The 27,397-nt window shown below is 40.7% G+C and overlaps 2 protein-coding genes across 2 annotated transcripts in view; both read right to left on the bottom strand.

Moving 5' to 3' along the window:
* ZMPSTE24 (zinc metallopeptidase STE24) overlaps positions 1-5,421 on the bottom strand; it is a 33,957-nt gene extending 28,536 nt beyond the window's left edge. Inside the window, exon 1 of the mRNA XM_009893010.1 lies at positions 5,407-5,421. Coding sequence (XP_009891312.1) covers positions 5,407-5,421 — 15 coding nt within the window. The remainder of the gene's footprint in view (positions 1-5,406) is intronic.
* Positions 5,422-10,705: 5,284 nt separating this feature from the next.
* RLF (rearranged L-myc fusion) overlaps positions 10,706-27,397 on the bottom strand; it is a 68,284-nt gene continuing 51,592 nt past the window's right edge. The window contains exons 9-11 of the mRNA XM_009893009.1: positions 26,186-26,322; positions 17,273-17,414; positions 10,706-15,448 (exon numbers count right to left, since the gene is read on the bottom strand). Coding sequence (XP_009891311.1) covers positions 10,706-15,448; positions 17,273-17,414; positions 26,186-26,322 — 5,022 coding nt within the window. The remainder of the gene's footprint in view (positions 15,449-17,272; positions 17,415-26,185; positions 26,323-27,397) is intronic.

The following is a 27,397-nucleotide window of genomic DNA, read 5'->3' as shown; positions in this document are numbered from 1 at the left end:
ATCAGTCAGAATCTGTGCATAAAAGCATTCAAAGGTTAAAGGAAGGGTTCAAAAAGTTGCAAGTAGATAATGAATGAAATTGGTTGAACAATTTGTTATCTGATTGGGGAATTGGTAGATGGTTAGCTGCAATTCTTAAGACAGGATTAATAATATTGATCGTGATTTTTGTTACAGCATTAATTATTCCATCTTTATACTCTTGTCTGCGAAGGGCCCTGCACAAGACGATAAACTCGGCAATTTTTAATTGAAAAACAAAAAGGGGGAAATGTGGGAAACTTCTTGGAAAACAATGGACACATACTGAAGGTCAACATGAAGGAAGAAATCATGCACTGACACTGAAACTACTGCTACTCCCCAACAGATGCAGAATGTGTATTAATTAAAAGACTGACTTGTCAGAAATAGTAACAAAGTGTAGATAATAAGTTACAGCCACATTTAACCAATAATAGTTTGTGTGTATAAGTCTAGAAACCAATAAGCACAAGCCGCAGAGCTGGCCCACGTTGTAGTAAAAAGTATATAATGGTTTAAGTATTTTAATAAAGTGGCTTCAGCATTGATCATATTGGTCTGCGTCTGGGTCCGTCCGCAGAGGAGGACACTGAGAAGATGTTTTTGTGGGCCTTCACATGCACCAGGTCTCCTGAATCACAGAGAGAACATTGATGGTGTACATCAACAGGCCCAGCTCGTAGAGCACCAACCCCATCATCTTCCTCCAGAAGAGGCAGAGGAGTGGCTTGATAGCAATGGAATAGAATTGGTTGGGCACGGGCGAACTTAATACAACTCCCAAGTCAATCTGATCAGCTAGGTCAATACACTTCTGAACTTGCCCAAGCACTTTCTAGCAGCATGTAGCATCCATAGGAACTTCACATAGTGGAGGTCAAAGCCAAACTCCTACAGTTTCCCCAAGGGATAGTTTCCCTCCCCATGTAGTCTTTGCTACAAGTCAAATAACAGCCTGGCACTATGTACTAAGTGGAGCAAGATGTGCATCAGCTGTCCAAGATGCTCCAACCTGGGACCACCTGGGTCTGGTCAGGAGGGATCACGTTGCCTGGCACAGAGCTACATCACTGAGCTCACCTTCACAGTGATCTTGTCTGTGCCCAGGAGTGAGTCCAGTGAAGGGCCATGAGAAGGATGAAGAGACTGGAACATCCTTCATATGGCTGAGAGACTTGAGACTGTTCAGCCTGGAGAAGAGAAGGCTCAGGGGGGACCTTATCAATGTGTGTACATATCTAGCGCAAGAGAATGAAGATGAGGGAGCCAGGCTCTTCTCGGAAGTGCCCACTGGCAGGACGAGAGGCAGTGGGCACAAATTAAAAAACAGAAAATCCATCTGAACAAAAGAAAACACTTTTTTACTGGTCAAACACTGGGGCAGGTTGTCCAGAGACGTTGTGAATTCTCCATCTTTGGAGATATTAAAAAGCCGTCTGGACATCGTCCTAGGTAACCTGCTCTCACTGATTCTGCTTGAGCAGCAGGTAAGGGTGAAGGGGTCGAAGGATTCTGTGACCACGGGGAGCCCGTTGTCACAGGTCTGGCAAGTGAGAGAAAGGGTGCCTTATTCCCTTCTCCATCACCTCCAAATCCATCAACATAGTCTCAACCAGACTATCAAGGAAAACACTGTTGGAACTGCACTTCTGGGCCTGGCATCAGGGCACAGGCATTGATCAAGTTACTTAATAAGGTTTTCTCACAGTCCCAAAGGTCCAGCAGGTGACCTGGTATAACCTTGGCAACCCAAAGGAAATAGGCTGGGGAAAAGAGGGGTCATATTCCTAGAGACAGCTGAGTTCAGTGACTGGGGCATGGTGTGTGTTCTGCAGGAACAGGACACAACACACTTCTGAAGGAAGAGGTGCACTAAGATCCACAGAAAACTCATCCTCCTGTCTGTAGTGTCTAGCAACTTTTTACCCTGTAGTGCTCCTGAGGACTCCTGGGCTGTATGGACACTTGTGCCAGCAGTGCCATGCAGCATCTTGTGCTCATCACAGATGACAGGTGTACAGCAGCTGCACATTTTCATCTTGCATAGTTTTGCTCCTCCTATAACTATAAATCTGGAATCCCTTATTCCACTCAGTGTTTTATTTATCAAAATATCTTTTTCATGCTGTGTTGTTTACCCCACATGGATGTGAAATCCTACCCTATCTCCAACTCCACCCCTCCCAAATACTTTTCAGCCGGCTCTGTCTGATAACATTAGGAAATTTTCCACCAGTCTTTGCTGTTTGATAGTTTCTGCTGGTTCCTGCTGCTGCTACTCAGCAATCCTTGTCTGCACCTATTTACATCTGCCATTCGTCCTAGTATTGCACAAGAACTTACACGCTAGAGCTGAATTACCTTTCCCAAACACAATGTTGCTGCTTCTCTGTTCCTACTCCCTCACGCCCTCCCTGCTCCCCAGTAAAACTAAGAATTTCAGCAGAAGGCCTGCTTGGATAAGCAGGGAGTTTCTTAGTGACCTAAAATGTGAAAGAGTAAACTCCTGACTGTCACACAGTTCCTCTCTGTTGCTTTAGCATACAGCTTGAAGGGCATTCCTTTATTATTGGATAGATACAATTTTTGCTAGAGCCAGTCATCTCTGTTCCACCCTTTCACAAGCTCACAGAAGTCTCTTTCCTCACTGCTTCTACAGAAAAGATCTTCCAGAACTGCTCTAATAATTTGCAACTTTTTTTTTTTTCTTCCTGATTTCCTGACAGTGTTCCTGTTTATTTGCTCTGTGCAATGCTCTCTGTAAGCTCACAGTTTCCCTATGTTATGTGAGGGGAAGACAGGAGAGACACTCCTCCTCGGGGTGCTTTTGCTGACAAATCCAAGGGCTGTTAGTTTTTCTTCATCCACTAGACTTTTCATTCCCTGGGTACTGCAGTCTGTACGCAAGATGTTTAAATTACTTTTCTTCAGTACAAGTTACCCAGACTGCACACAATAATGCATATAAAGCCTCACTAGTACGTGACCAAATCCTTTTGCAGCCACACTGAAAGAAGCGAAGTGCAAAAACTAATACTCACTGGGGGAAAATAACAGAAGATTGGCAAGGAGGACTGTAAACACACTCAAGTGACTTGCAGTTGGGGTGTAGAAAAAGACCCCACATATATCATACTAATCATTGTTTAGTCTTGTGTGCTTGACAAGTAGAACATCCGTGCCTAGATACCATAGGCCTGTGATAGACTTCGAGGCACCTTATCAAACATGCTTGAGATTCTCGCCTTGCTGTGGGAAAGATGAAAGCACAGTGGCAAACTACATCTGCGTGAATCCCTGATAAACAGGCAAGAACAGCAGGTTGAGGGGTCCTCTAGCAGGGACCGAGCTCCATGGTGCCTGTGTCCCCACTTGTGTTCCTCTGCCCGGGTGCTGCTTCGGGGATTCCCTGGATGGCGAGGTAATGAAAATAAATGTACACTTTGATTTAATCTGTGGTTTTGTGGTTGTTTGTGCATCCTTCCTGTGCTGGCTCACACACTCTAATTCTACTAGAGTAAGCTCTGTTAAGTCCTTTTTAAAATAAAGCAGGCTGGCATAACACATGTTCCATAAAGTCATTTGTTTGGCTGCTTGCTCTGGGACTCCCTATTGCAGACAGACAGATATTGCTGCAGGGGAATTCCCAGAATGTGGGTTCTTGTCTTTTTAAAAACAGAGAATTCAAGGTAATTGGGCCCTCTTGGTCAAGCCACCAGAGAGAGATCTGCCACAGAGACAAGCAGCTGCTACAGCCCATCCCTGGAGATGAGCTGAGGTAGCAGTAACTTGGTACATAACAGTAATTTACTCATGTGAAGGACCATGAGAGCTTACAGTAGAAGAAACTGAGGGTAGAGGGGACACTTGCAGAGCAGAGCCAGGCATGATCACATTAGGAAGGCAGTGATTCCAGAGTCTGAGCTGTTATTTTTGGGCGATTCCATTCTCACTGAGTAAGCAAGGGGCAGGACCTGCACTTCTGGGTAAGGAGATGAAGCCCGAGTTTCCTTGTGAAAAGGAAGACAAGATGGATTATAACACAAGAAGAAAATAGGAGTAGAGAGACCAGAGTACAGAAGAGGGGATGCCTGCTTAGAGGACTGGGATAGGAAGTCTGAGAAATTGGGGTAATGAGAGATGCCACGATACAGGCCTGAGCAAGGATGCAAGGGCATCCAAACGGGATGTGAATCTCTCACATTAACAGTAGCCCCAATAGCATTAATAACTTGTATCTTTGAGTTGCAGCCCTATTTCCTTGCACTGCAATAGTAGAAAGGTACTTAGTTGTACGTTACTGTTGCTGAGTTTGTTTTCTACCATTTCATGGAGTTAAATTCACAGAAGTGCCAGAGCTGGCACAAAGAAAACAGCAGAACGCAGCTGGGAACAGAGAAGCAGAAACTCCTTTCGGTAGCAATGAAACATTCACTACCTCACTCATCTCAGTGAGCATTTGAAGCTGACTTGTACCAGTGCTGCCATCAAAAGCAGATCACCAACCCCCTTCTCTCCCTCTCCCACTCTCTGTGCTCACACATTTACATGGTTTTGTAGCAAGGACCAAAGACCTCATTTGTGTTAAAATACTTTAAGCCTTGCTTGTCATAGTTTTTGCCTAACCCAGCTCATTCTGAAGGCAAGCAGGTGCCCTCCTTTCTGAACCAGAATAAACTGAAAATGTTTTGGGAAATATAAAGTTATAGAGCCCTATAAGGACTCAAATATTTATTCAGAGTCAAAACGCTCTCTTCATATTTGGTATCTGTAATGTTAAGTGAAAACCGCATAGGTGCTGCTGAAAACCACTGAGCTTGCTACGGCAGTACTGGGGACACACATACCACACAGAGCACAATGAACGTGTAACTTGATAGACATGCAGTAAGAGGGTTGTTAATGAATGCTTGGTTTTAGCCAGTTCTTGAGATAGCATTTTAGTATCAGTCATTCATCTTATTTCTACCAGTCTAAAGTATAACAGAACTTGTCTGTGGATTTTTCATCATTGACTTCTAATAAAATAATGACAACTTAATTTTCTCTTTTTTCTATCAGTCACCATTTGTAACTATTTAGCAGAATGACCTGGCAAATAAATTAAAACCCAGCCTTCTCTCTTCCGTAAGCTGGTATGTCCCTCCAGAAAATATACTAACTGTGCCAACTGCCACAAAAGACAAGGCAGTGCTCCTCTGGGTGAGCTCCGTTACTGGCTGTCGCTATTCTCCTTTCCTAGAGGAAGCTCTAGCAATTCATGGAAGCTGGCCAAGCCAGATCCCTCCCCACCACCACACTGCATCCTGACTAATTCCTCACCTACTTCCTTTTTTAAAACATTTTCAAGGAAGAGCAACAGCTCTCTTATTCCACCCTCACCTCCTTCACGCTCATGTGGGCATAGGGAAAAAAATTGGGGGAATACTGCTGTGGGGCGTCAGGAGAGCAGAAGGGCTCAAGGGCACCAGCAGTTAAACTTTAGGAGAGAGAGAAGAACAGGTTTTGCCCATGACAGCACCAGACAATGGCAAGGTGGTTTCATTTAAGCCTCCCCTGCTCTCTGCTATAACCATTCTTGACAAGACATGCTAGGACTTAACTGGAAATTGAATTTCCCTCAAATAATTCACTGCAGCCAAGATGCAGAATTTGTGAGATACAGTGTCACAAGGCTTTATCAGTATCATAAAATTCAAAGGTCTTGCATGAACAAAGACAGCCAGAAAACAGACATGCAAAACCACTGAACTGACCCATTGGCTCTCCTGAGAGCCCTGCCAGAAGTACATAAGTCAGCCTAGAAGGTCTCTCTTTGTAATGGTATTCACAGTTTTCTACTACCCATGGGAACATGGTAGGGCAGCTCACGGCCTTAGGGAATTTGGGCATGCACAACCGATAAACATGTTTTCCTATAAAATCCACACACCTGAAGACAACAATTTAAAAAGGGGACCAACACACCATGATTATGAACTTGCACCTACATTTTCTCAGGCATCTGCTGTTTACAGTAAGAATCCTATTTCAGGAAGTCAACCTGGTGGTGTTCCTTTACTGCAGAACAAAATGTTTCTCCCCTATGTGTGAAAGCAAGAAGCGGGAAATGTTACATCTTCACTGCAAGACAAGTTCTGGTAGCACTTGGAAGGAAAAATGATGGCCTACTCTATGACGTGAAAACAGACATAGGCAATAAAACCTCTTAATGTCAGACCTTTGCCCTTTTGTGGCCTCCCTCCCCAACACCCACCAGAGCTAGGCAATTAAAAAGATGAGACAAACAAGCCCCAAAAGAAATCAGGATCAGGATGTGGATCCAAACTGTATAGTTCAGTTTTGATCGTGTAACATCTATTACCCTGCTGAGATGGTACTGCATTTTGTAGATGATAAACAAGTAGAGTTCAAAACCTGAAACACACTGTCAGTATGTGAAATGGGTAAGATGTTATTTCTGTAACTAGCTGATAGATGAGTGCAGCGTTGGTTATGTTTCAACAGAAATACGAATACAAGCTGAGACCACAGTATTAAAAATCCCAGCAGCACACAGGATGCCACAGCACCAGAGGAAAATGCCTCTAAGATGCTTGTGTACAACCACTGAGGAAAACACACTCGCCACTTTCTAAATACAATTTTTGGATTGAAAAGTATCGCAGGACCTGTCTCCACAGCTGCCAGACGGAAAGGTCTGTCTCTTTATCTTGTCCTGCATTATATTCAAGTCTATGGAAAGAGCAGGAATTTAAGTAACAGCAGCAGCCTACTCAACAGGATCTACAAAATACTTCAGAGATGTAATTTGTACAAGCTTGCCCTGTGTATAGTGCTGGTAATTTACGTGCAAACAATAACTGATTTAGGAAGAGCGGAATATGTTCAAGGAATTAAAAGTTTCACACAACTGTTCCATGGGATTACAGAACTACAATTGTCACAAAATTCATGCTTAATATGCAAATTTGTTTATACAAGTGGCAGGATAAATTTTTTTAATAGGAAAGCTGAACACTGAAGAACTGTAATACACAACTTAAACACAGTAGGATGGTATAAAGTTAATTTTGTATCATTTTGTAGAGTTCTTTGGCAGCAAGTTTGCAGCAGAGCTTTATGAACAGTATACAAAAAATTACAAATATACAAACTCATTCAGAGTCAGTTTGAAAATGATCCATAACTTTGGAGCTTGACAGCAGGAAGTAGGAAGCCATGCTCTGAAGGGAGAGGCAAGGCTGCACCACTATGTATTTTATTTTGTTCATTAGTCACACTACAAGGACACATGGTACCTCTGAACCACCTGCATTTTGAATTGCTGCTTTTGACACCGAATTGTAAGTGAACCCATTCCTACATTTACGTTAGAAGAGTGAGAGAGCAGCACTGTGAGGTATGTTGGCTTATTTGCAATAAGCCTCCATTCATGTGGCAATTTATCCAGCAGTCTTAGGCAAACTCTTGTACAGTTTTTATCTTTTAACCAGAAAAGCTTCACGCATGCCAGGCAGAAACTCTTTTGTTCCTTATTTCTGGACAACTTCTGTGGTCCCAGGATCTTTTTAATTATAAAAAGAATTAATTCACAAATTCCATGAGGTTGTTCACTGGGAATCTGTGATCATGGCTTCTTATTGAGCAGAAAGTTGTCAGCACCGACTCCAAGAAGCAACAACAGAAAAGAAAGAAAACAACTTGAAAAAAGTTTAAGTACAAACTTGAGTATAGGTCAAGTGTAAAAACAAAGAGAAGGAAATTGTGATTGGGGAGTTAAAGGGAAATCTTATCCACCTTCAGGTTACAATATGTACAAAATATCGCATGGGCAATGGGGAAGCGTGGGGTGGGGGGAGAAGCTCAGATCTGCAATTGGAGCTGTACCATTTGCGGCATTTCTCAAAACAGTAATGTCTCTATTCTCTGAGAACCTCAAATATTCATTAGAGGAAGGTCTAGTGAATGATGTATGAATGAAGTCTAAAAGAATAAATGCAAACTTCTCTGGGAAGTTTTCTTGTGCATACAGGTAAAATGATCACACTGAACTGTTACCCCAGTTAAACAGATTTCCAACTGTCAACTAAACTGATGAAAATGGAAAGCAAAAAGTCCATGTTTAAATGCCTTCAGGTTTGCAAAGACATTGGAACTATTGTGAAAGTACTATAAAAAAAAAAAAATCTGTAAAACTACATTATTTGCAACATACTACATAAATACCCTATTTACCAAAAGCTGCTTCTACATCATAAAGCAGCACCTTGGAAATAAATCCCATTTAATTTTTAAATTTTCTTCTGGTTTCTGGCTTCTGCAAACATATAGGAGCATTACCTTTCAAACTTATGAAAACCAAGTTGTCCCCAGGTCACTCAAGATAATTTCAGGTCCTTGCACAAAGCAGATTTCCATCAGTGTGTGCTCATGGATGGAAGTGGCAGTCAGTATCAGACATGATGCAACTGTCTCAGGAACATACACATTTGTTACCTTCAAAGAGGACTCAGCTAGCTTAAGGAGTCATCACAAAATTGTGTCCTACCTTTTAAGTCTGCAGATACTGGCTTTGGTGGAATCTATTTCTCCTTGCTATTCCCCATTTAGAAAGTTCTTTACTGGTCTCTCATGACTCAGCTAATTTATCACCACATTAAGTATCAGCCTTGCATTTAATCATTTCCATTTTCCTGACTGTACTCACAGCATTTGAAGTTGTAGCAAACAATCAATGACATCAAAACTAATTTTTAAAAGATTTGGTACATTTTTAGGACTACATAAAGCAAGAGCTTGCATACTGCCTTTGTCTCACCACTTCTCTGGTCTCTGGCATATATACGTATTCTGTCTCATTTTATTCCTGCATTCTCATCTAATTTCTCTCAAAATGAGTATTTTAAATAATTGAATTCTTTAATACTGTCACATTTGAAGCTCTGGTTATCTAGTGGAAATACAGCTGCTTGACATGAAACCAAAGCCTCAAAACCTCACTGAATTTACTATTCATGCTGACCAGTTTTCTTTCTCTAGGCATTGAAGTGGACAGATTGCTTTGTGGGATACTCACAAAACCCAGCAGTGTACTGCTATCCCTCTGGGCACATTACCTGTAACAGTCATCGTGTGTTTATTACGTCTGCAATTGATGTCTTTTCCTGTTTTGAGATCCTGAAGATTCAAGTATGTTCGAACATAACACAAGCCTGACATTAAAAGGTAGACTTTTTCTTTTAAAGAGACAAAAATAAGTTTGGAATACACTTCAGGTGTCTGACCCTGTTGTAGTATTTAACTTTTTGTCCCTAACTTACTTCCATTTTTAAAAGCTAGCAAGAAGATTCATGCACCACATTCCTTTCATTATAAGCAGCTTATAGTTTAGAGAAAGGAAGTGACAGAACAAGATATGCAATGAACTACACTTCTGCTGCTTGGTGTATGACTTTTAATCTAACTTTTATTTTAAGGATGCCCAAATAACTTTTTAAAGTGTACTATGAAGATGTCATTTCTGCCTAGTTTTAGTCATAACAGTTCTCCAGATAGTTTTTTAGATAGCCTTCTTCATTCCTGCACCCAGCCAATATTCATGGTCTGTTTTAAACATTTCCCAAGTTTTCTCCATTTCCTTTCCACTGCTGCTTTTCAGATCACAGTATAAACCCCAAGCCCTCAATCAATAAGCAGCTGTGATTGCTGCTTGCTCATTGCATTCTCATGAAAATTGGGAAATGCCACTTGCAGGGGAAATGGATTCCAGGCCTCATGATGTATCCAGAAGTATGGCAAGGAACAAGACACAGAAGAACAAGAAACAGCTCTTAAAATACTAGATTACTCTTCTGGTGAATCTTCTAGCTAGGTTTCATTCATTATCCAAAAAGGCTAACTAGGGAACCCAAAATGTGCACCAACACTTTCATGTGACACAACTGTCTTGGAAGTCTGGTAACACTTTTCAAACACTTGTGTTGTACCATACACTCAGGAAAGGTAACTAGGACTTGCTGAACTCTAAAGAATTGTAATTAGTACAGGCAGAAAGCACTTGCCACTTAAAGTCTGAAAAAAGCACAGAAAATATTATAGAATAAAATGTAATACTTTACTTTTCTGTATCTATATTGTTTCATCAGTCTGATGAACATTTATCTACAAATGCATAAAACTTAAGCAACATTGTCAATGCACTCAGAATGGTCCCAAATTCAGTTACAAGTAAACCACATTAAAGATTTACTATAAAATAAACAAATGGGTGAAAAACTGTAATTTATTGAAACTCATAACTCAAAAAAATATAAGATGCTGTAGTGTACAATATGTTACACAAAGCACCCTAGGGTGCACATTCAAGTCAAGTAATAACTCCATCACCCCCCAAACCCTGGTACCCTAGTACTTGTTCCATATACAATCATGCACATTTACTCTTCAAGAGGAAGCCCCCAGTATTCTGATGTGTTAAATAGCACCAAAATCAGCATTGTCCATTGAAAAAAAAATGGGGAGCTAAATTAAACTTGGCCAATACTTTTGACAGATATTATACATTCATGGAAAACAGTCTAAACTAACCTAAACAGTGTGTACTGTAACAATTACTGTTCTAATTTGAAGTTCTCCCCATATAGCAGTTGTGGAGGCAGTCTGCTCTAAGCAAAACTACTTATGTACTTCCTACACAAAGCTCATCTGCCTTTTTTGTTGGAAATAAGTCTATGAGGGGTGTGGAAAATTTGGATCTTTCAAGAACAACTACTGGTCTTAAGTAATGAAGCTGTTTTAAGGCAAGGTCTCCACAGTCCGTTAGTGCCTTGTCCAAGATTGCCCTCAAATTTTCTAAAGAAGGGGCAGATGATGATTCTGACAATAAGGGCTGGATTTCTGTTAGCTGCCCATGATTATTTTGGGGTATGATTACATTTTTGTCATTTACAAAGCTGTTTACTGGTATATCCCCTTGACCATCTCCCTCTTTTTGAAAGGTCTTATCTACTGGCAACTGCTCAGGAGATTCCCATCCTACTACCTCATCCAAATCATCATCATCGTCATCTTTTCCCTCACTTTCCTGAATAAATTTTAAAAATGAAGACTCGAATCCCATTGGTTTATATGTCTTTAAATCAAATGGTTTTGACACTGGAGGCTTCTGAAATTTGTCTTTTGTAGCACAAAGTACACTTCTTTTTGTATTTTGAGTAACTGCACTATGTTGACAACCTTCTGGGTCTTTCTCTCTTGGCAACTCTAATTGTAAACTGGAGAAGTAAGAGCTATTCTCTCTTTCGCTATTTTCAGAAAAATCTTCAGTTTTATGCATAACAGGCTCTCGGATGTTACGGTCTTCAAAACAGGTCTTCTTTGAACTATGGTTACATTTTAAAGTGCCTGAATACATAAAGGCACTCGCATCAAAACTCACACTACTCGATGGACATCTTTTTTGGTCTTCGTTGCTTACATCTTGAGGATCACAGTCGGTATTTGGAACAAGAGGTTTTTCACTTTCCTGTGCGTGCTCAGGATCAGCTGATTTATCCTCCTTACCTTTTACACCTTTTTTATCCAAGTCTAAAGCTGTTTCTGAGCAGGACTGTTTTTCAATCATTATGCCACATTTAACACAAACAACAAGTTTCTGAATCCGTTGTTCTATATACATATTGGTCATCTGATGTGTGCGCTTATAGTGCCTCACTATACTGCTTTCCAATTTGACTACAGACAAACATCCCTGAACCATGCAAGGGTACTGGGTCTGGTTAGACTTCTCTTTGCACATTTGTAGGGCTTCCTCTTTTGTTTTGAAATTCATCAGATGCTTTTCTCTACTTCTGCTAATTCTTTTGGATTTTTCTTTTAACTGCTTCCCATTCTGCTTGCTTACGTCAAAACTGTCTTTCAAATAACTTTGTTCATTTTTATCTTTATCTTGATTATCTTCCTCCTCTTTCTGATTTCCAAAGAGACTATCATAATATTCACTATGTCGGAAATATACGTGTTGAGAGTAGTGACTGTAATTTGTGAAAATTCGATCACAGCCATTAAGGTCACAATGGATTTCAAAATCTTTGTTTAATTTTTCTTGATTAGCATGTTCTTCTATTAGGTGCTGTTTAAGCTTATTAAAGGTATAAAATACAGCATGGCAGTGGGCTTGGTTACAAGCAAATCTTGCAGACTCAGCTTCAGAAAGAAGTTTTTGATCCTCTATGTATTCATTGTGGAAGTCACTACTATGCTTAGCAAGAGCTTTAGAACATAAAAAACGCTTACCACACTCTTTGTATTTGCATGCAAATATTTTTTTACATTTGACAAGTTCCCTTTTTGTTCTTGCTTTGTCTTTTTCTAAGCAGAGCTGTTCCTTATTATACTGGTGAACAGTTCTATAATGGCGAATCAAACCTTTCTGGTTGGTAAATGCTGAGTTACAACTTTTGTGGATACAATGAAATGGTTTGTGGTACTTATGCAATATATAACATAAGTTTCCTTTAGCAACAGTTCTTTTGCTTCCTCTTCCCTGTCTTGCTTCCAGTTCTTCCCTATGACTGTCCAGAGAAGCTATATTAGGCGTTTTTCTTGTTACATTATTGTCTGTTTCTTCACTGGACTCCAAATCTGTCTCAGAACTACAGTCTCCCTTTTTAGGATGACACAACTGTTCAGAATGGTCTGAACGTTCAACAAATTCAACACTGGTTGCATGGACAGGTGGTGGAACAGTGCTATTTTTATGCATGTCATCTGTACATAAACCTGCGTGATCAAATCTTTCATTAGAACATACCTTGTGAGCTACCCTCTCACAGCCAATTTGATGTTTGTTTCTATAGTGAATTCTCAGGTGTGTTTTTCTTGTAAATGATCTTTGGCAAATATGACACTTAAATGGTGAGTACCGATGCTGGAACATATTTAACTGAAGAACCATTTCCTTTGAATAGTTATGCTTTCTAACATAATGCATTAAGAGAGCTTCTCTGGTCACAAACTCACACGTACATCCTTGACATTCACAGAAAAATGGTTTAGCTGCCAGTTGAGTAAGGTACTGGCTGGGTAAATGATCCTCTTGCTCTTGAAGCTGAAATTTTGAGGTAGTTTCATCTACTGACTCAGGGCACTTGGCATCCCTAGATGAATAGGACTGTAAAGAGCCCAAAAAAGGCTTGTGTCTTGAAGAATTCTGAATGTTAGAATTTTTTAAGCTTAGGTGTTTCAAGCCTAACATTAGTTCCAACATGTTATCTTCAATATTCGATTCTTTAGAACTGTCATAAAAAGATGTTTCTGGGGAAGAAGGACAAGGTTCTTCCTTCAGGCCATTGCTTCCTTTAGCATCTATAGTAGAATACAAGCTTTCTGGAGAGTCAGCATTTGTATCTGAATTATGACCTAACTCTGTACTAATGTCTGTAGGGGATTTACTGTCCTGAGCATCACTCAACAGATCAAGAAAGTCTTTAGTTTTCATCTCCATATTTTTTTTCCCTTTAAAATTATATGGGTGGGCCCTGCGAAGGTGTTTTTGCATACTTCTGGAATTTTTGTGTGTGGAACAGCAGCCTTCAAAACCACAGGAAAGTCTTTTTTCATCAAAGCAAACTGCCACATTGGAACACTCTTGTTTCACATCTGCTGGATGGAAGACTCCTTCCTGGGACATGAGAAAACCTGGAACTGATTGATTGTGAGCCATTGTTTCAATTAGTAGAGGAGACACCTGGCCTTGGTTTCCTGCAGCATCTGCACTGTGGTCCCCACAATGAAGACTGCAATTACTTTCACTGTCTAGATCTTCACTGTCAGAGAGAGCTTCTTCCTTTATCTGTGGAATTTCCTGAGAGCCTGAGGGATCCAAGTTATCATTCAGACTGGAATTTTCAGATTGTTCAAGCAGCTGAGACTCTGGAAGATAACTGCATTTGTCTTTTGAAGCTGACTCTTCGACTTTTAGTGTCTGCTTCACTTCCCCATTTGACACTTCAATATTATGCACTGCAAGGTGATTCTGAAATTCAGTTTTTGAATAATAAAACTTTTTGCAACCAAAGAAGTTGCAGGTGTACGATGCATCTCTGAAGTGCTGTGCCTCGTGATGGTAAAGTTGCCCTAAGTCACTGAAAACAATATTACAGCCATTTAGCTCACATTTATAACGAAGATCATCATGTGTTTGTTTGTGATTGAGAAGCTCATTAACTGACCCAAACCTAGCATAACAATCCATTGACACACACATGTACGGTTGAGGTCCACAGTGCACGCGTTCATGCTCCCGCAAATGAAAGGATGTCATGAAATGTCGGCGACAGAAAGCACACTTCTCTCTCCTGTTTTTCATATCCAAGTAGTGTTTTGCATTTTCATCATTGTTTTGATGTTCAGCTTTTAGATGCACACTTAAGTATTTAAACTGTTTAAATACTCTTGAACAATCTGTTCCGGGACATGGATAGATGTCTCTGTCTTGTAGCTGGCAATTTTCCAGTTGGCTAAACGTGACATATTCATGTGCGTCATTTTCAAAGTTTTCGGGCAGCTGTGGCTGATGCGACTTTTCCTGAAACACTGGAGGTGGGCTGCTGGAAACTGTTGTCTTTTGTGGTGATCTCTCTTTTTTCAGTATTATTTTCTTTTTAGGTCTGTGTGTTCTGCTAGGTGGCATTTTAACATGTTCCATTACGTGTGGTACAAAAAATTCCTTTCTCTTGAACTTTTTTGTACACACCGGACATGTATAAACACCATCTTCCATATGCATCTTAGAATGATGCAGTATTCTAGCCTCTATACACTCTCTTTTGCAGAGCACACAAAAAAATTTGTATTGAAGCCATCTCTGGTATCTTTCTGAAGAACCAATTGGTTTTTTTACTCTTGCTTTTTCTTTTGGGTGGTTTATTGTGTCTTTTCCATCATAGTATTTATGTTCTTTTGTGTCATCATAGTCACTAAAGAAAGTTTCTAACATGTCAGTTTCATTGATTGACATATTACAACTTGCATCATCCTCAGAATCAGAAACTACTTTGCCTAACAGTTTAAGGCAGTGTCGCTTTAAAGTCTTCCAGTCCCAAAATTCGGGATCAAATGGCCAATACGCTTTTAAAGCTAACAGCAGCTCACAACGGAGTGAATTTGGAACCAGTGCATTTTCTTCATCAAATTTTTGATCTGGTTGCATATAGAGCTCTTCCAACACATTAAATCCACTCAAAGTTGGCTCAAGTAAAAATTCTGTGAGCTGACAAGCTCTTCTAACTTCAAGGTCTTCTGGTAAAAGGCATGCAATTGTTTTACATACTGATGTCTTCATTTCATCACTTCCGTTTGATCTGATCTGAAGGGCTCTCACACATAACAAAACAGACACAGCAAGTCCTGCTTCTTCTGCCTGTTTAAAAAAAAAACAACAAACAACAGTCACAAACAAATGTTAATTTTCTTTTATAAGTACGTTCTCTCCAGAACTGTTCTATGAAAAAAACATGCAATGAGAGCATCCAATAGTCTAAGCCCATGCAGAATGTATTCAGGTGTCTGAGTGTTAAGTGCCCAAGTCACTGAGCGTAGTCTAAAAAGTTGTAGTTCATTTTATGTGGGGAATCTCTTCTACTTTTCAAGCAAGGGGAGCCACTTGACATTTAGTGCACTCTGTGGAGGAGTCACACAAACTAGTTCAGGCATTAGATGCTGCAAAACATCCTTCTAACTTCTCTCTCTCTTCATTGAGTGACTCGCAAACGTAACTAAGTCAGATGTCTAAAAGCGAATGATGAAAATCTTCAATACGCATTCCTCCCGCAGCAGCCCCACAGGATATTAATTCAGAACATACAGTACTGTGTAATAAGGAAATTGATCTAAATTCACACCTGAAACAAAATAACCATCAATAGCATAAGCAATACCATAGCAGAAATGATTCTTGATGAAGATAACCGGCATTTCACTTCCAAACATTTTCTGAGGAGTCTATGCAACTTTGAGGTGCTGCTCAATTGTATCAACAGTAAACCTAGAAATATTACTCACATGCTCATTTTAAAAAATAGTATGTTACAAATTCTACATGGACAAAATCGAAAGTTACCTTCTTCCAAAAGCATACTTTTCAGCATAAAGAATATGAATGCATAAAGTAACTATTTAGTCATTATTAGTAAAGATAAATAACAGCTAAGATACTTATGAATAGTGCAGAGATGACATGTGGCTAACAACCACATCCACACCAGCTCAGATGGTAAAGATCCAAAACAACTAAGACCAAGTTAAGAGAATTAGCAAGCTCTTATACGCACTATGCACTACCTACTGGAAGCCATGCTATACTTCTTTAATTCAGTAACAGTGTTAATTTGCTAGACAGCAATAAAAAAAGCTATTTCCCCAGGAGAATAAGTTTTAATATGGTTTAGGAGGAAAGACAGAAAGAACTGGTATATAGTTAACAATGTATTACACTTTATATATAAAAAGTGCACATTCACACACATTTTAAAAGTAGAAATAGGCCAACTTTAAAGAAACTAGGAGCAAACATTTCTCTGTGCAATCACTACTGGAATTCTTCTTTGCCAAATTAGAATTACGGAGTCTCCTCTATGATCTGTCATGGACTACCATGTAAGCTTATGAAGAGCATGCTCTATTTTCCTCCTGGGTAGATGGATCAGTTAAAGCCTTTCCATTTTCCAACAGAGATCATGAGTTATTGCTGTTCAGCATCTCTTCAACCTTTCTGCAACTTTCTAAAGATAGTCATCAGAATAGAAGGCAGAAGTCCAGATGCGACTGTATCACACATTCTGAGGAAAAGGTATTTTCTCAGAATACAAAAATGTGAGACATTTCAGCCAAGTCTCCATCTCCTAGAGATGCTGCAGAAAACATGCCTCACATCTAAACAGGTATCAGATCAAAACACAAGTCTGCTTTGTAAGCAAAATACTGTCATACTGTACTTTCAGAGTAACAAATGAACTATTCCACATTGACTGAAGGTCACTTCAATGTGTCAAGCTGACACATAACTACAATGGCAGGCATTTTTCAGAGATTTTTTTATTAGTAAATGATTAGGCTCTTAATCAGAAAGTATGAGTAATGAAATAATCTATATTTCATATCAGTTCAGTAGAATCATTAAGACAACATTAACTTCATGTAAACAGTTCTGGCTGTGTCCAAAGACTATGGACTGCCACATACTTACTTCAGATTGTATGACTCTTATCAAGAAAAATAAATGCTGTAGTGTCTTGGCAATGATGCCAAACTGACGACATCTCTCCAAAAAGGAATCTAAAGAAGGATCTATTCTTCTCTGCAATTTGCTCCAGAAAAGCGTCAGTTCCCTGCAAAGAGTTGAAAGCAGAATGTAAGAACATTGCAGATATACAAAATTTGTTCAGAGTCTACACGCTTTAACTCAGAGTTGACGCTACAACAATTTAAGTATTATTAAAAAAATAGCACACACTTCAGTCAGATCTCCATCTCTGAGAGATACTGAAGAGAACTGTTATTGCGCCTTACTCCTAAACAAGCATCAAATCAAAACACAGTGTATCTCCTATTATGAGGGGACTCAATTCTGAGGGGGACGGAGGGCCCCATATGTAGACCGGACCCACTATATAGGGAGGTTTGCTGCCTCCCTGGGGCCCGGGTTGGTGATGTTAAGAGGAAGCTTCCGTCCCTGGTGCGGCAATCAGATTATTATCCCCTTCTAGTGTTTCAGATAGGCAGTGATGATGTAGTAAGAAGAACGCCAAGAGCAATGAAGAAGGATTTCAGGGCCTTGGGACGACTAGTTAAGGGATCGGGAGCCCAAGTCTTGTTTTCTTCTGTCCCTCCTGTTGCAGGGAACGATGAGGGGGTTAACAGGAAGAGCGAGCAGGTCAATGACTGGCTCCAAACTTGGTGCCACAGACAGGGTTTTGGGTTCTTTGATCATGGCCTGATTTACAGAACACCAGGCCTGCTGGCAGCCGATGTGAAAAGTCTGCCTCACAGGGAGAAAATGATTCTTGGAGCAGAGTTAGCAGGGCTCATTGGGAGAGCTTTAAACTAGATTTGAAGGGGGATGGGCATGTAACTGGGCTCACGAGAGAGGCGCCTGGGCATAGTAGCTCAGCAATTTGGGGGCCGAGTGCTAGTATTTTTAAGAATCAGAAGGCCCACCACTCCTCAAGGGCAAAAACTACATACTCACTGGCTTTTCTGAAATGCCTGTACACCAATGTGTGCAGCATGGGGAATAAACAGGAGGAGTTAGAGATCTGTGTGTGGTCACAGGACCATGATCTCATTGCAATTACTGAGACGTGGTGGGATGGCTCACATGACTGGAACACTGTCTTGGACGGGTATGTTCTCTTTAGGAAGGATAGGCCAGCGAGGCGAGGCGGTGGAGTTGTTCTTTATGTGAGAGAGCAACTGGAATGTATCGAGCTCTCCCTGGGAACAGATGAAGAGCAAGTTGAGAGCTTGTGGGTAAGGATCAAGGGGCAGGGTAATATGAGAGACACAGTTGTGGGTGTCTATTACAGACCACCTGATCAGGATGGGGAAGTTGATGAGGCCTTCTACAGACAGGTGAGAATTGCCTCACAATCACAGGCCTTGATTCTCATGGGGGACTTCAACTACCCTGATATCTGCTGGGAAGGCCACACAGCTGGGCATGTCCCATCCAGGAGCTTCCTCCAGTGCATTGATGATAACTTTTTGACTCAGGTGGTGGACGAGCCCACAAAGAGAGGCGCTCTGCTGGACCTGGTACTGACAAACAAAGAGGGACTGGTGGAGGATGTAAAGGTTGGGGGGCAGACTGGGCTGCAGCGATCATGAGAAGATAGAGTTCAGGATTAAGTGTAGTATAGACAAAATGACAAGTAGAGTTGAAACCCTAAACTTCAGGAGGGCTAAATTTGATCGTTTCAAAGAATTGCTTGGGCAAATCCCATGGGAAAGGGCTCTAGAGGGTAAGGGGGCTCTAGAGAGCTGGCTGCTATTTAAGCGTCACCTCCTCCAAGCTCAGGATCAGTGCATCCCAAAGAGAAAGAAATCAGGCAAGGGGAGAAGGAGACCTGCATGGCTGAGCAGGGACCTTCTGAAAAGGCTCAGGTGGAAGAAGGGAGTTTACAATAGGTGGAAGAAGGGGCTGACTGCTTGGGAGGAATACAAGAATGCTGTCAGGGTATGCAGGGAGGAAACAAGGAAAGCCAAGGCAGCCTTGGAATTGAACCTGGCGAGGGATGTCAAGGCCAACAGGAAGGGTTTCTTTAAGTATATAGGAGACAAAAGGAAAACTAGGGAAAATGTGGGCCCGTTGTTGAATGAGACAGGTGCTGTGGTGACGGATGATGCAGAGAAGGCGGAGTTGCTAAATGCCTTCTTTGCTTCTGTCTTCACTGTTCGGGCCAGTCCTTGTGAGACCCCGACTTTGCAGGTAACAGAGAAAGTCTGGGGGAAACAAGACTATCCCTTGGTTGACAAGGAGCACGTTAAAGATCAGTTAGATAAATTGGATATACATAAATCCATGGGGCCTGATGGGATGCACCCTCGGGTGCTGAGGGAGCTGGGGGAAGTCATTGCTGGGCCTCTCTCCATTATCTTTGAAAGGTCCTGGAGGACAGGTGAGGTGCCTGAGGACTGGAGGATAGCCAATGTCACTCCAGTCTTCAAAAAGGGCAGGAAGGATGACCCGGGAAACTACAGGCCGGTCAGCCTCACCTCCATCCCTGGGAAGATGATGGAGCAGCTTGTTCTGGGAGTCATCTCAAAGCACCTGGATGAAAAGAAGATTATCAGAAGTAGTCAACATGGATTCACCAAGGGGAAGTCATGTCTGACTAATCTGATATTTTTGACAGGGATCTGCTGGAGAGGGTCCAGCAACGGGCTACAAAGATGATTAGGGGATTAGAACATCTCTCATATGAGGAAAGGCTGAGTGACTTGGGTCTCTTTAGTCTAGAGAAAAGAAGATTGAGGGGGGATCTTATTAATGCTTACAAATACTTAAAGGGAGGATGCCAGGGGGATGGGAGCAGTCTTTTTTCAGTGGTGCCCAGTGATAGGACGAGGGGTAATGAGCACAAGCTTGAACACAGGAAGTTCCTTCTTAACATGAGGAGGAACTTCTTTACTTTGAGGGTGTTAGAGCACTGAACAGGCTGCCCAGAGAGGTTATGGAGTCTCCCACTCTGGAGACATTCAAAACCCGCCTGGATGCTGTCCTGTGCAACCTGTTGTAGGTGACCCTGCTCTGGCAGGGGGGTTGGACTAGATGATCTCCAGAGCTCCCTTCCAACCCTAACCATTCTGTGATTCTGTGTAATGGGGAAAGACATTGGCAATGGGATTCATCTCACTTAATGCAGGCATCTATAGCTGCATAGATTTCATTTCTAGACAAGAACCCCCCCACTTGCAGAGCCTTAACTTTTCACATAGAAGTTTAAAATAGGTAAGAAGAATCACAATGTAAAGTAGCCACTTCTCTCCCACTAGGCAAGTAACTTAGATGTTGTCACCTGCATTCAAATCATGCAACTGCCACTCAGTGCTTTAAAGACAACTCTAACAGAACACACTTTGTAAAGTGTTACATACAGGATATGTAAGCCAAGGGCTTTGTCTACTGTCTTTGAGCAGTTATGTGCTTTACTGCTCATACCATTTGAGCACAGAGCTGTTCTGTTAAGCAATATATTATAACCAAGGCAACACAGCCATTGAATGATGCAATCTGTCACTTTGTGTTGCTTTGCCATCTCAATGAGTGCCACAGGAATGGAAAAGCAGGAGAGCAATAGAATCTGTATCTTTTACAGCACTTAAAATAAGTTTTTCTTCTGTTCCTTTAGCAGAGCAAACTTAATCTTTACAAACTTTACCACTCTATGTATCAAAATATATATACAGGTTTCTAGATGCAAGGTCAGTCAGAGCCTCTAGAACCAAAAAAATCAAGAAAACGCACCTAGGCAAACTTTACACTGAATATTGGCAAGGTTCTTCCTTTGTATTATTGATATTCTAGAATCAAACTGGAAGAGACCTTAAAGCCTATTTAGTTCCACATCCCTGCCATGTGCAGGGAGACCTCCCACCAGCCCGGGTTGCTCCAAGCCCCGTCCAACCTGGCCTTGAACACCTCCAGGGATGGGGCAGCCACAGCTTCTCTGGGCAACCTGGGCCAGTGCCTCCCCAAGCTCAGAGTAAAGAATTTCTTCCTAGTTACCTGATCTAAATCTCCCCTCTTCCAGTTTAAAACCATTCCCCCTTATCCTATCACTCCGCCCCCTGATCAAGAGTCCCTCCCCAGCTCTCCTGGAGCCCCTTTAGGGACTGGAAGGGGCTCGAAGGTCTCCCTGAAGCCTTCTCTTCTCCAGGCTGAACACCCCCAACTCTCTCAGCCCGTCCCCACAGCAGAGGGGCTCCAGCCTTTGGATCATCCTACTCTTGAACCCTAAGCCAAGTAAAGGGAGTGAGGCCTTGTTATGGATATGACCTGGGATACATCTATTGCACAAAAAACATTTACTGGTAACAGTTTTGGGGTTTTTTGTTTGTTTGGGGTTTTTTGCATGTTTAAAGGCCTAGAAATGCAATTAACAGCCTTTCACAGTGAGGAAGAGACAGCTGAGAAGCTAGATAGGCCTACAAGAAACTAATATACAAGCAGTATAATTCAAGGTGTTTTAATTTTAAATCCTAAAACAGAACTAGAGATGAACATCAGGATGACTAACATTAAGAATTGTATAAAGGGAAGCTTACACAAGGAAAGCACAGAACTATATATATAAAAACAAGTATTACAAAAAAATTTAACTCAGCATCACCACAACAGAAATAAAACCAACTTGAAAAACAGTTTATCAATACATCAGTTATTTTGTATATCTATTCAGTATATTTACATAGCTGGCAGTTGGAATAATAGTGAGAGCAGAGCTTCACTCTGGATAGTCCCTTATTCCTAAAAAGGTTTCGGCAGAGCAAAAAGTTTTCAGTGTTTGCCCTGTTATCTTTCTCATCCCGCCCCTTCTTTCTGTAAAGCTAAAGTACGTTATTGGAAAGGGTCCTCAAGGATGGTGCGGTAAAAGGGTTCCTCAGATAATCTTCACACATACGGAAAGGCAAGAAAGGAACACTCTCAGTATTTGGGCCATTTTCCATTTCAAAATGGATGTAAGGCAGTGCAGAGAACGGAACTCCAGACAGAGTTATCAAGTAATAACTAGAAGTAAAAAAAATATTACTAGCATATCAGACCACAGAGAATTTTTTAGAAGTTGTGCTTAGCATACTTAACACCGCTTGTGTTAATGCTGAAGATTACATTGCCTGACTCTTTGGAGACTAAGGCAATCAGCCAGCTCAGAACTACTGCCCACTGCAGCACTACTTCTTAGATACTAAGTTCCAAACACAGCAGATACCTCCAGTCTTAAAAGTAGCATTACACATTATTTTATGATTATCGGCAATAATCATCGCAAAATATTCCAATTTTGGTAAGGAATATAAACCTAAGTTTGCTTTCATCTTCAGCTGTGAAATGAAGCTTGACAGCAACAGCACTAATTCACATAGTATATATATGGTTTAGTAATCTCATGTACATACACACTTTAGGCTACAGGATGAGCTGAGTGAAGCTAATGAAATAGCTTAACCTCTTCAAATATGCAAGAATAATAATAGGAAGTTTATGCTGGGTTGGAGAGTTAGCACTGTGCCGTCAGGCAGATGCTAGAGGATGTGAGGATGGGAGGTAGATTTTTCCCCAGACTGAGAGTGATATTACTGCTGAACAGATTTAACAGCTTACAACTTCCAGAAGCACCAGTGTTGCACTTCTTCGCTGGTACTCGTCTGACCACATGGTAAACTAATCAAGCATTCATCTGTAGAAAGCTGTACACAGTTAAGCCTGGGTTAGATGAATGTGCTTGCTACAGCTCAGATAGGCCCAGAGCCAGAACAACAGCCAAGGCTGACTTGTGCAGCTAGCACCATGATATGGCAAGAATTCATCTTCTGTTTTTTTGGCAGCAGCAAATTGTTAGGACTGGCTCAAGTATTATTATGGCTCCATCTTCACCCACTACGCAAGACACTCATCCACACAGAGTCTCAAAAACATCCACACTTTGACCTGCCATTCAGAGCTGTCAACAGGTCTTTACCTTCGTCTAAACAAGAATGCTTTCAATCTGGATCAGTTATGCTGGTTCACTCTGACACTGCATAAAGCAAGATATGAAGTAGAATAATGGGAACGGGTGGCTGGCAGCAAGCAGGACTGCACTGGACAACACTGCTTGCTTACAGTGTCTGTTAAAGGCCAGCCAGGGGCTAGCAGAAAACGTTTCATCAATGTACTGCTACTCCAAAAATCAAGGATGTGATCCAGAACATTCTGCAGGAAAACATTTTATTTAAGGATCCTACAGATGAGTGGAACGTTTCCAAGTACATATGCTAAGGCTTGTCTGCTGAATGAAATCCGTAACAGCACAAAGGGAAGCTGACCTGCAAACGACACTATACCAGAGGGTCTCTGCTCCTCATACTCCCTGCTCTCCTCTCAAAGATTTTTAGTCAATGTTTTAGTCACCACTCAGTTCTGGTCTACGAAATTACATAACGCACCAGAAGTACACTATGAAAACTGATTAAAGCTTAAATTATTTATTGACTTGAAACACCATTATGCAGGCTTACGATTAAATACACACAACAAAAAGTTACATTTTATTATTAACAATCAAAACTCAAAAGGTGTTAATGACATTGCTAGGAACATTGTAAGTAGAGTCCAAATCATCAGTAGATCAAGCATCACAGAACAAAATAACCTTTCAAATACAATCTGGTATTTTTGAACCAGACAGGACTTTCTTTGAAGTAAATTAAGCAATTGTTGCCCCTTAAAACCAGCAGCTGCTCACAGAAAGCAATATGTCTCAGTTTATGTATTCAACTTAATGAATTATTTTAAGTGCATAGTTATGCTGTACTTAAGCCTATATAATGGCTAGCAAGCAACCTCTAGCACGTGATTCTTCCACATTAGTTTTAGCTGTAGGATTAGGCTAAACGTGCATATTGCAGTGAGTCCGTCGTAACATTTCCTGTCCTTCCAGACGGCTCTGACATTTGTCACACTTTTGACTGAGCTCAATTTACTAATGCAGAGAAAGAAAGATCACCTTATCTCTTTTCCAGGGTACTGATTCAAAGAGCAGAGGCCTCCTCATTTTAGTGAGCCATAATATCCACTACACCTGTAATGATTAATCTCATGCTTTATCAATAAAGCTGGCTGATCTGACAAAAGAAATCCTCCAAATTAGGAGTTTATTATACGTAGGAACATACTTGTACTGCCTGACCATGCTAACATTTGTATCTTCAAGCCTTAACTGCTTGTCACCTAGACTAGCCAATTTTAAAGCTGATGTGGAAATACTTACTCAGGTAACAGCTACACAGTGTTTTATGTAGACTTAGGCTTATCCAGGCCCCATTATTGGTCAGACTGGCATGAAGATGAGAAATCTGCAGCCTTAATTGATCTCTCCTGACTCGTTAGTCAGGTTAGACAGAGTTACAGGAACCACAAGTTTTATTCAACTTCTAACTAGTGTCAGTTCAGACATTGTACTGCAAGCAAAAAAACTACCCACAGTTGTTGTCACAACAGAGAGCTGTAACAATAAATGCTACATCACGGAACTCTGTTCTCAAGTCCCAATAGTTTAAAAGTCTCAGCTACACATGAAGTCCAACTCTTCACTTGCACCCTAGGAATACAGCTTTTAGATAGAGCTGGCTTAACAGCAAATCCTTTAGTCCACCTTAAAAGAATGTTAGTTGTTGTCGGGTGTTTTTTTTTGTGTGTTTTTTTTGTTGTGGTTTTTTTTTTGTTGTTGTTGGGTTTCTTTTTTTTTTTGGTTCTTCATCCCCTGCACCCTTAAAAAGAGATCATGGAATGGACTTCAGCCTCTTATCTCTTTGGACACGGCTCTAATATTAACTCTTCTGACTCATTTCAATAGCGAAAAAACAGCTTCTAAAACTTCTAAGTGTGGTAGACTCTCCCCTCTTGAGTCTTCCACAAGTTCATTTCTCTCTACAAAGCATTCTTTTGCTCAAAAAGACATTTCTGACCTAAAACAGCAGTATGTAAATACTTCTGGCCTTTTTGTACAGATGATTGGACCAGGCTAAACTATCAATCATCCTGCTGACACTCAAGTGCTATGAAAACTTTTCTTAATGGCTTTACAATGTGGAGTGAGTAAGTGAACAATGCCACAGTTGACCCAATCCAAATTCCCAGGATATACTCAGATGTCTAGTAATGTAAAGCCTTATTCAGATCAGTGTTTAAACAGGAGCGCTTAGCCATGCCTCAAAAGTAATTTTGTAAGGGGCAGAAAACAGCTTCCCTGGTTTGGCATTACCAGTTTGCCACTGCTGAAACAGACATGCAAAAAGTTTTTTATCTCCAGCCAGTTAAGACGGCAGAGAAGTTTTATAGTCACAATTTGGCCAAGATCTAGTACTACAATTCTCAGAGTTATAGGAATTACAAAAATATAAAAAGGCTCTGTCTGGGGGTTGGGGTGGGGCAGGAAGGTTAAAGGGTGCTGTCTCTCTACATTTCTACCGCTTACATCTCTGTGGAAGAAGTGAAAAAAGGCAAACTCTCATGGGTCTAAGTATCCAAGAGGAAAGAACTGAATCACAATCAACTTTGTGGAACCAGAAAGCTTAGGGGTTTAGTATCAAACCCAGACAGCACTGATCAACATTACTTACAGAGCTACTATGTTGTTGAGGCATTACTGTTAATGCTAACTATGAGTGCTGTTTCATTTTTAAATTATTTAAAAATTGCTTTTGCTCTATTACTGTAGCAAGAAGAATCCTTATTTATTTTGTAACAAGTTATCTAGACAGTACTTCAGCCTGATGTACTTCTCAAGTTAAAGATATAGCCACTTTTTCTACATATTTTTGTACTATATTTATTTAATTCTCTTGCCTTGAAACCAGTGCAGAACAGTTAGGAGGAGCAGTAATACTCATTACTTACCAAGAGCAATACACATTTGCTGTTTGAAGCTGGTGAGTAAGGTATGTTGTACAAAGAATAAACGCGGTGTTTTCTTGTCCCTCAGATTCCAGATTACATATGATGTCCAGTACTTCTTTGCAATCCACCTTTGCAATCTTAAAGAAGAAAATTAAAAGAAAAGGCATTTTATTCTCAGTGTGTTTACAGAAGAAATGCATGTTTACTGTATCAAAGGGAATGGTCTCACAAACACATGAACAAAACACTACGTCTCCTTTTAATACCAAGAGACCATACCATACCTTTCAGCTCCAGAACACCACAAGAAGTTCACGTATATTAGTTCTGATCCCTTCTCAGTATTAGTTTTCTTTGGGACCATCTTCCATTTTGGGCAGCTTAGCAAAATACTTACATACAGGCAACAGTGTACCTAAAACTTCCCATTCCTTCTCTGCACTTGCAGGCATCCTCGCTTTCCTATTGAAAATTAAAACCCAGGTCCAAAAAGCTCAGGAGATGTGAAAAAGCCAGTCTCTTGTCCTCTTTATCTGTACGTGCTGATTCTGAACAATCACACTACAAAGCATGATGTTAAAACCAGAAGTCTTTAGAGGAGAAACATCACATGGAAGTTCTGGAAAGCCTACTTAAAGATAGTACCTATCCGTGTATCAAAGCAGAGCAGTACCTTGGTTATAAGCCAAGTATTTTAGAACACCAACAGTAATTATGAAGTGCTTTTACTACTTTTAATACATTTTTTCCACCTGATCTATTCCAATTCACAGAACAGGCTGTACTCAGGCAACATCTACTTTAATCAGCTGTTGCTACTACAAACAATTCAAACTTCTTGCTAATCACGAAAAATAATGATACAGAAAGAACAAAGTGAAGATAAAATATATCAAACTAATTTTCACAGACATCTCATTCAACAGGGTATATTACCCCAGTTTTTCATACAGGCTTGACACCAGAGTTCATTGATTGAGCAGTAACAACATTTTCTAGGGTCACCTGACTTTGGGTGTTCAACTCCAGACCCATGACTGACCTTTTGCAGCAGACATTTTTAGAGCACTTCACAAGCTGCAAGCCTTGCAGATGTGTGGGTTTTCCATTTGAAAAAGAATAAAATGTAGCAAGTTATTCTGTTACAGACTCACCTCTGGCAAGAGAGAAGCCTCAAGAACTGATTTAAATGACAATGCTTTGCTGACTAAG

The sequence above is a fragment of the Charadrius vociferus genome, unplaced genomic scaffold, assembly GCF_000708025.1.
Source record: "Charadrius vociferus isolate BGI_N301 unplaced genomic scaffold, ASM70802v2 scaffold459, whole genome shotgun sequence".
Classification (NCBI taxonomy): Eukaryota; Metazoa; Chordata; class Aves; order Charadriiformes; family Charadriidae; genus Charadrius; species Charadrius vociferus.
This window is presented reverse-complemented; position numbering and strand designations above follow the sequence as displayed.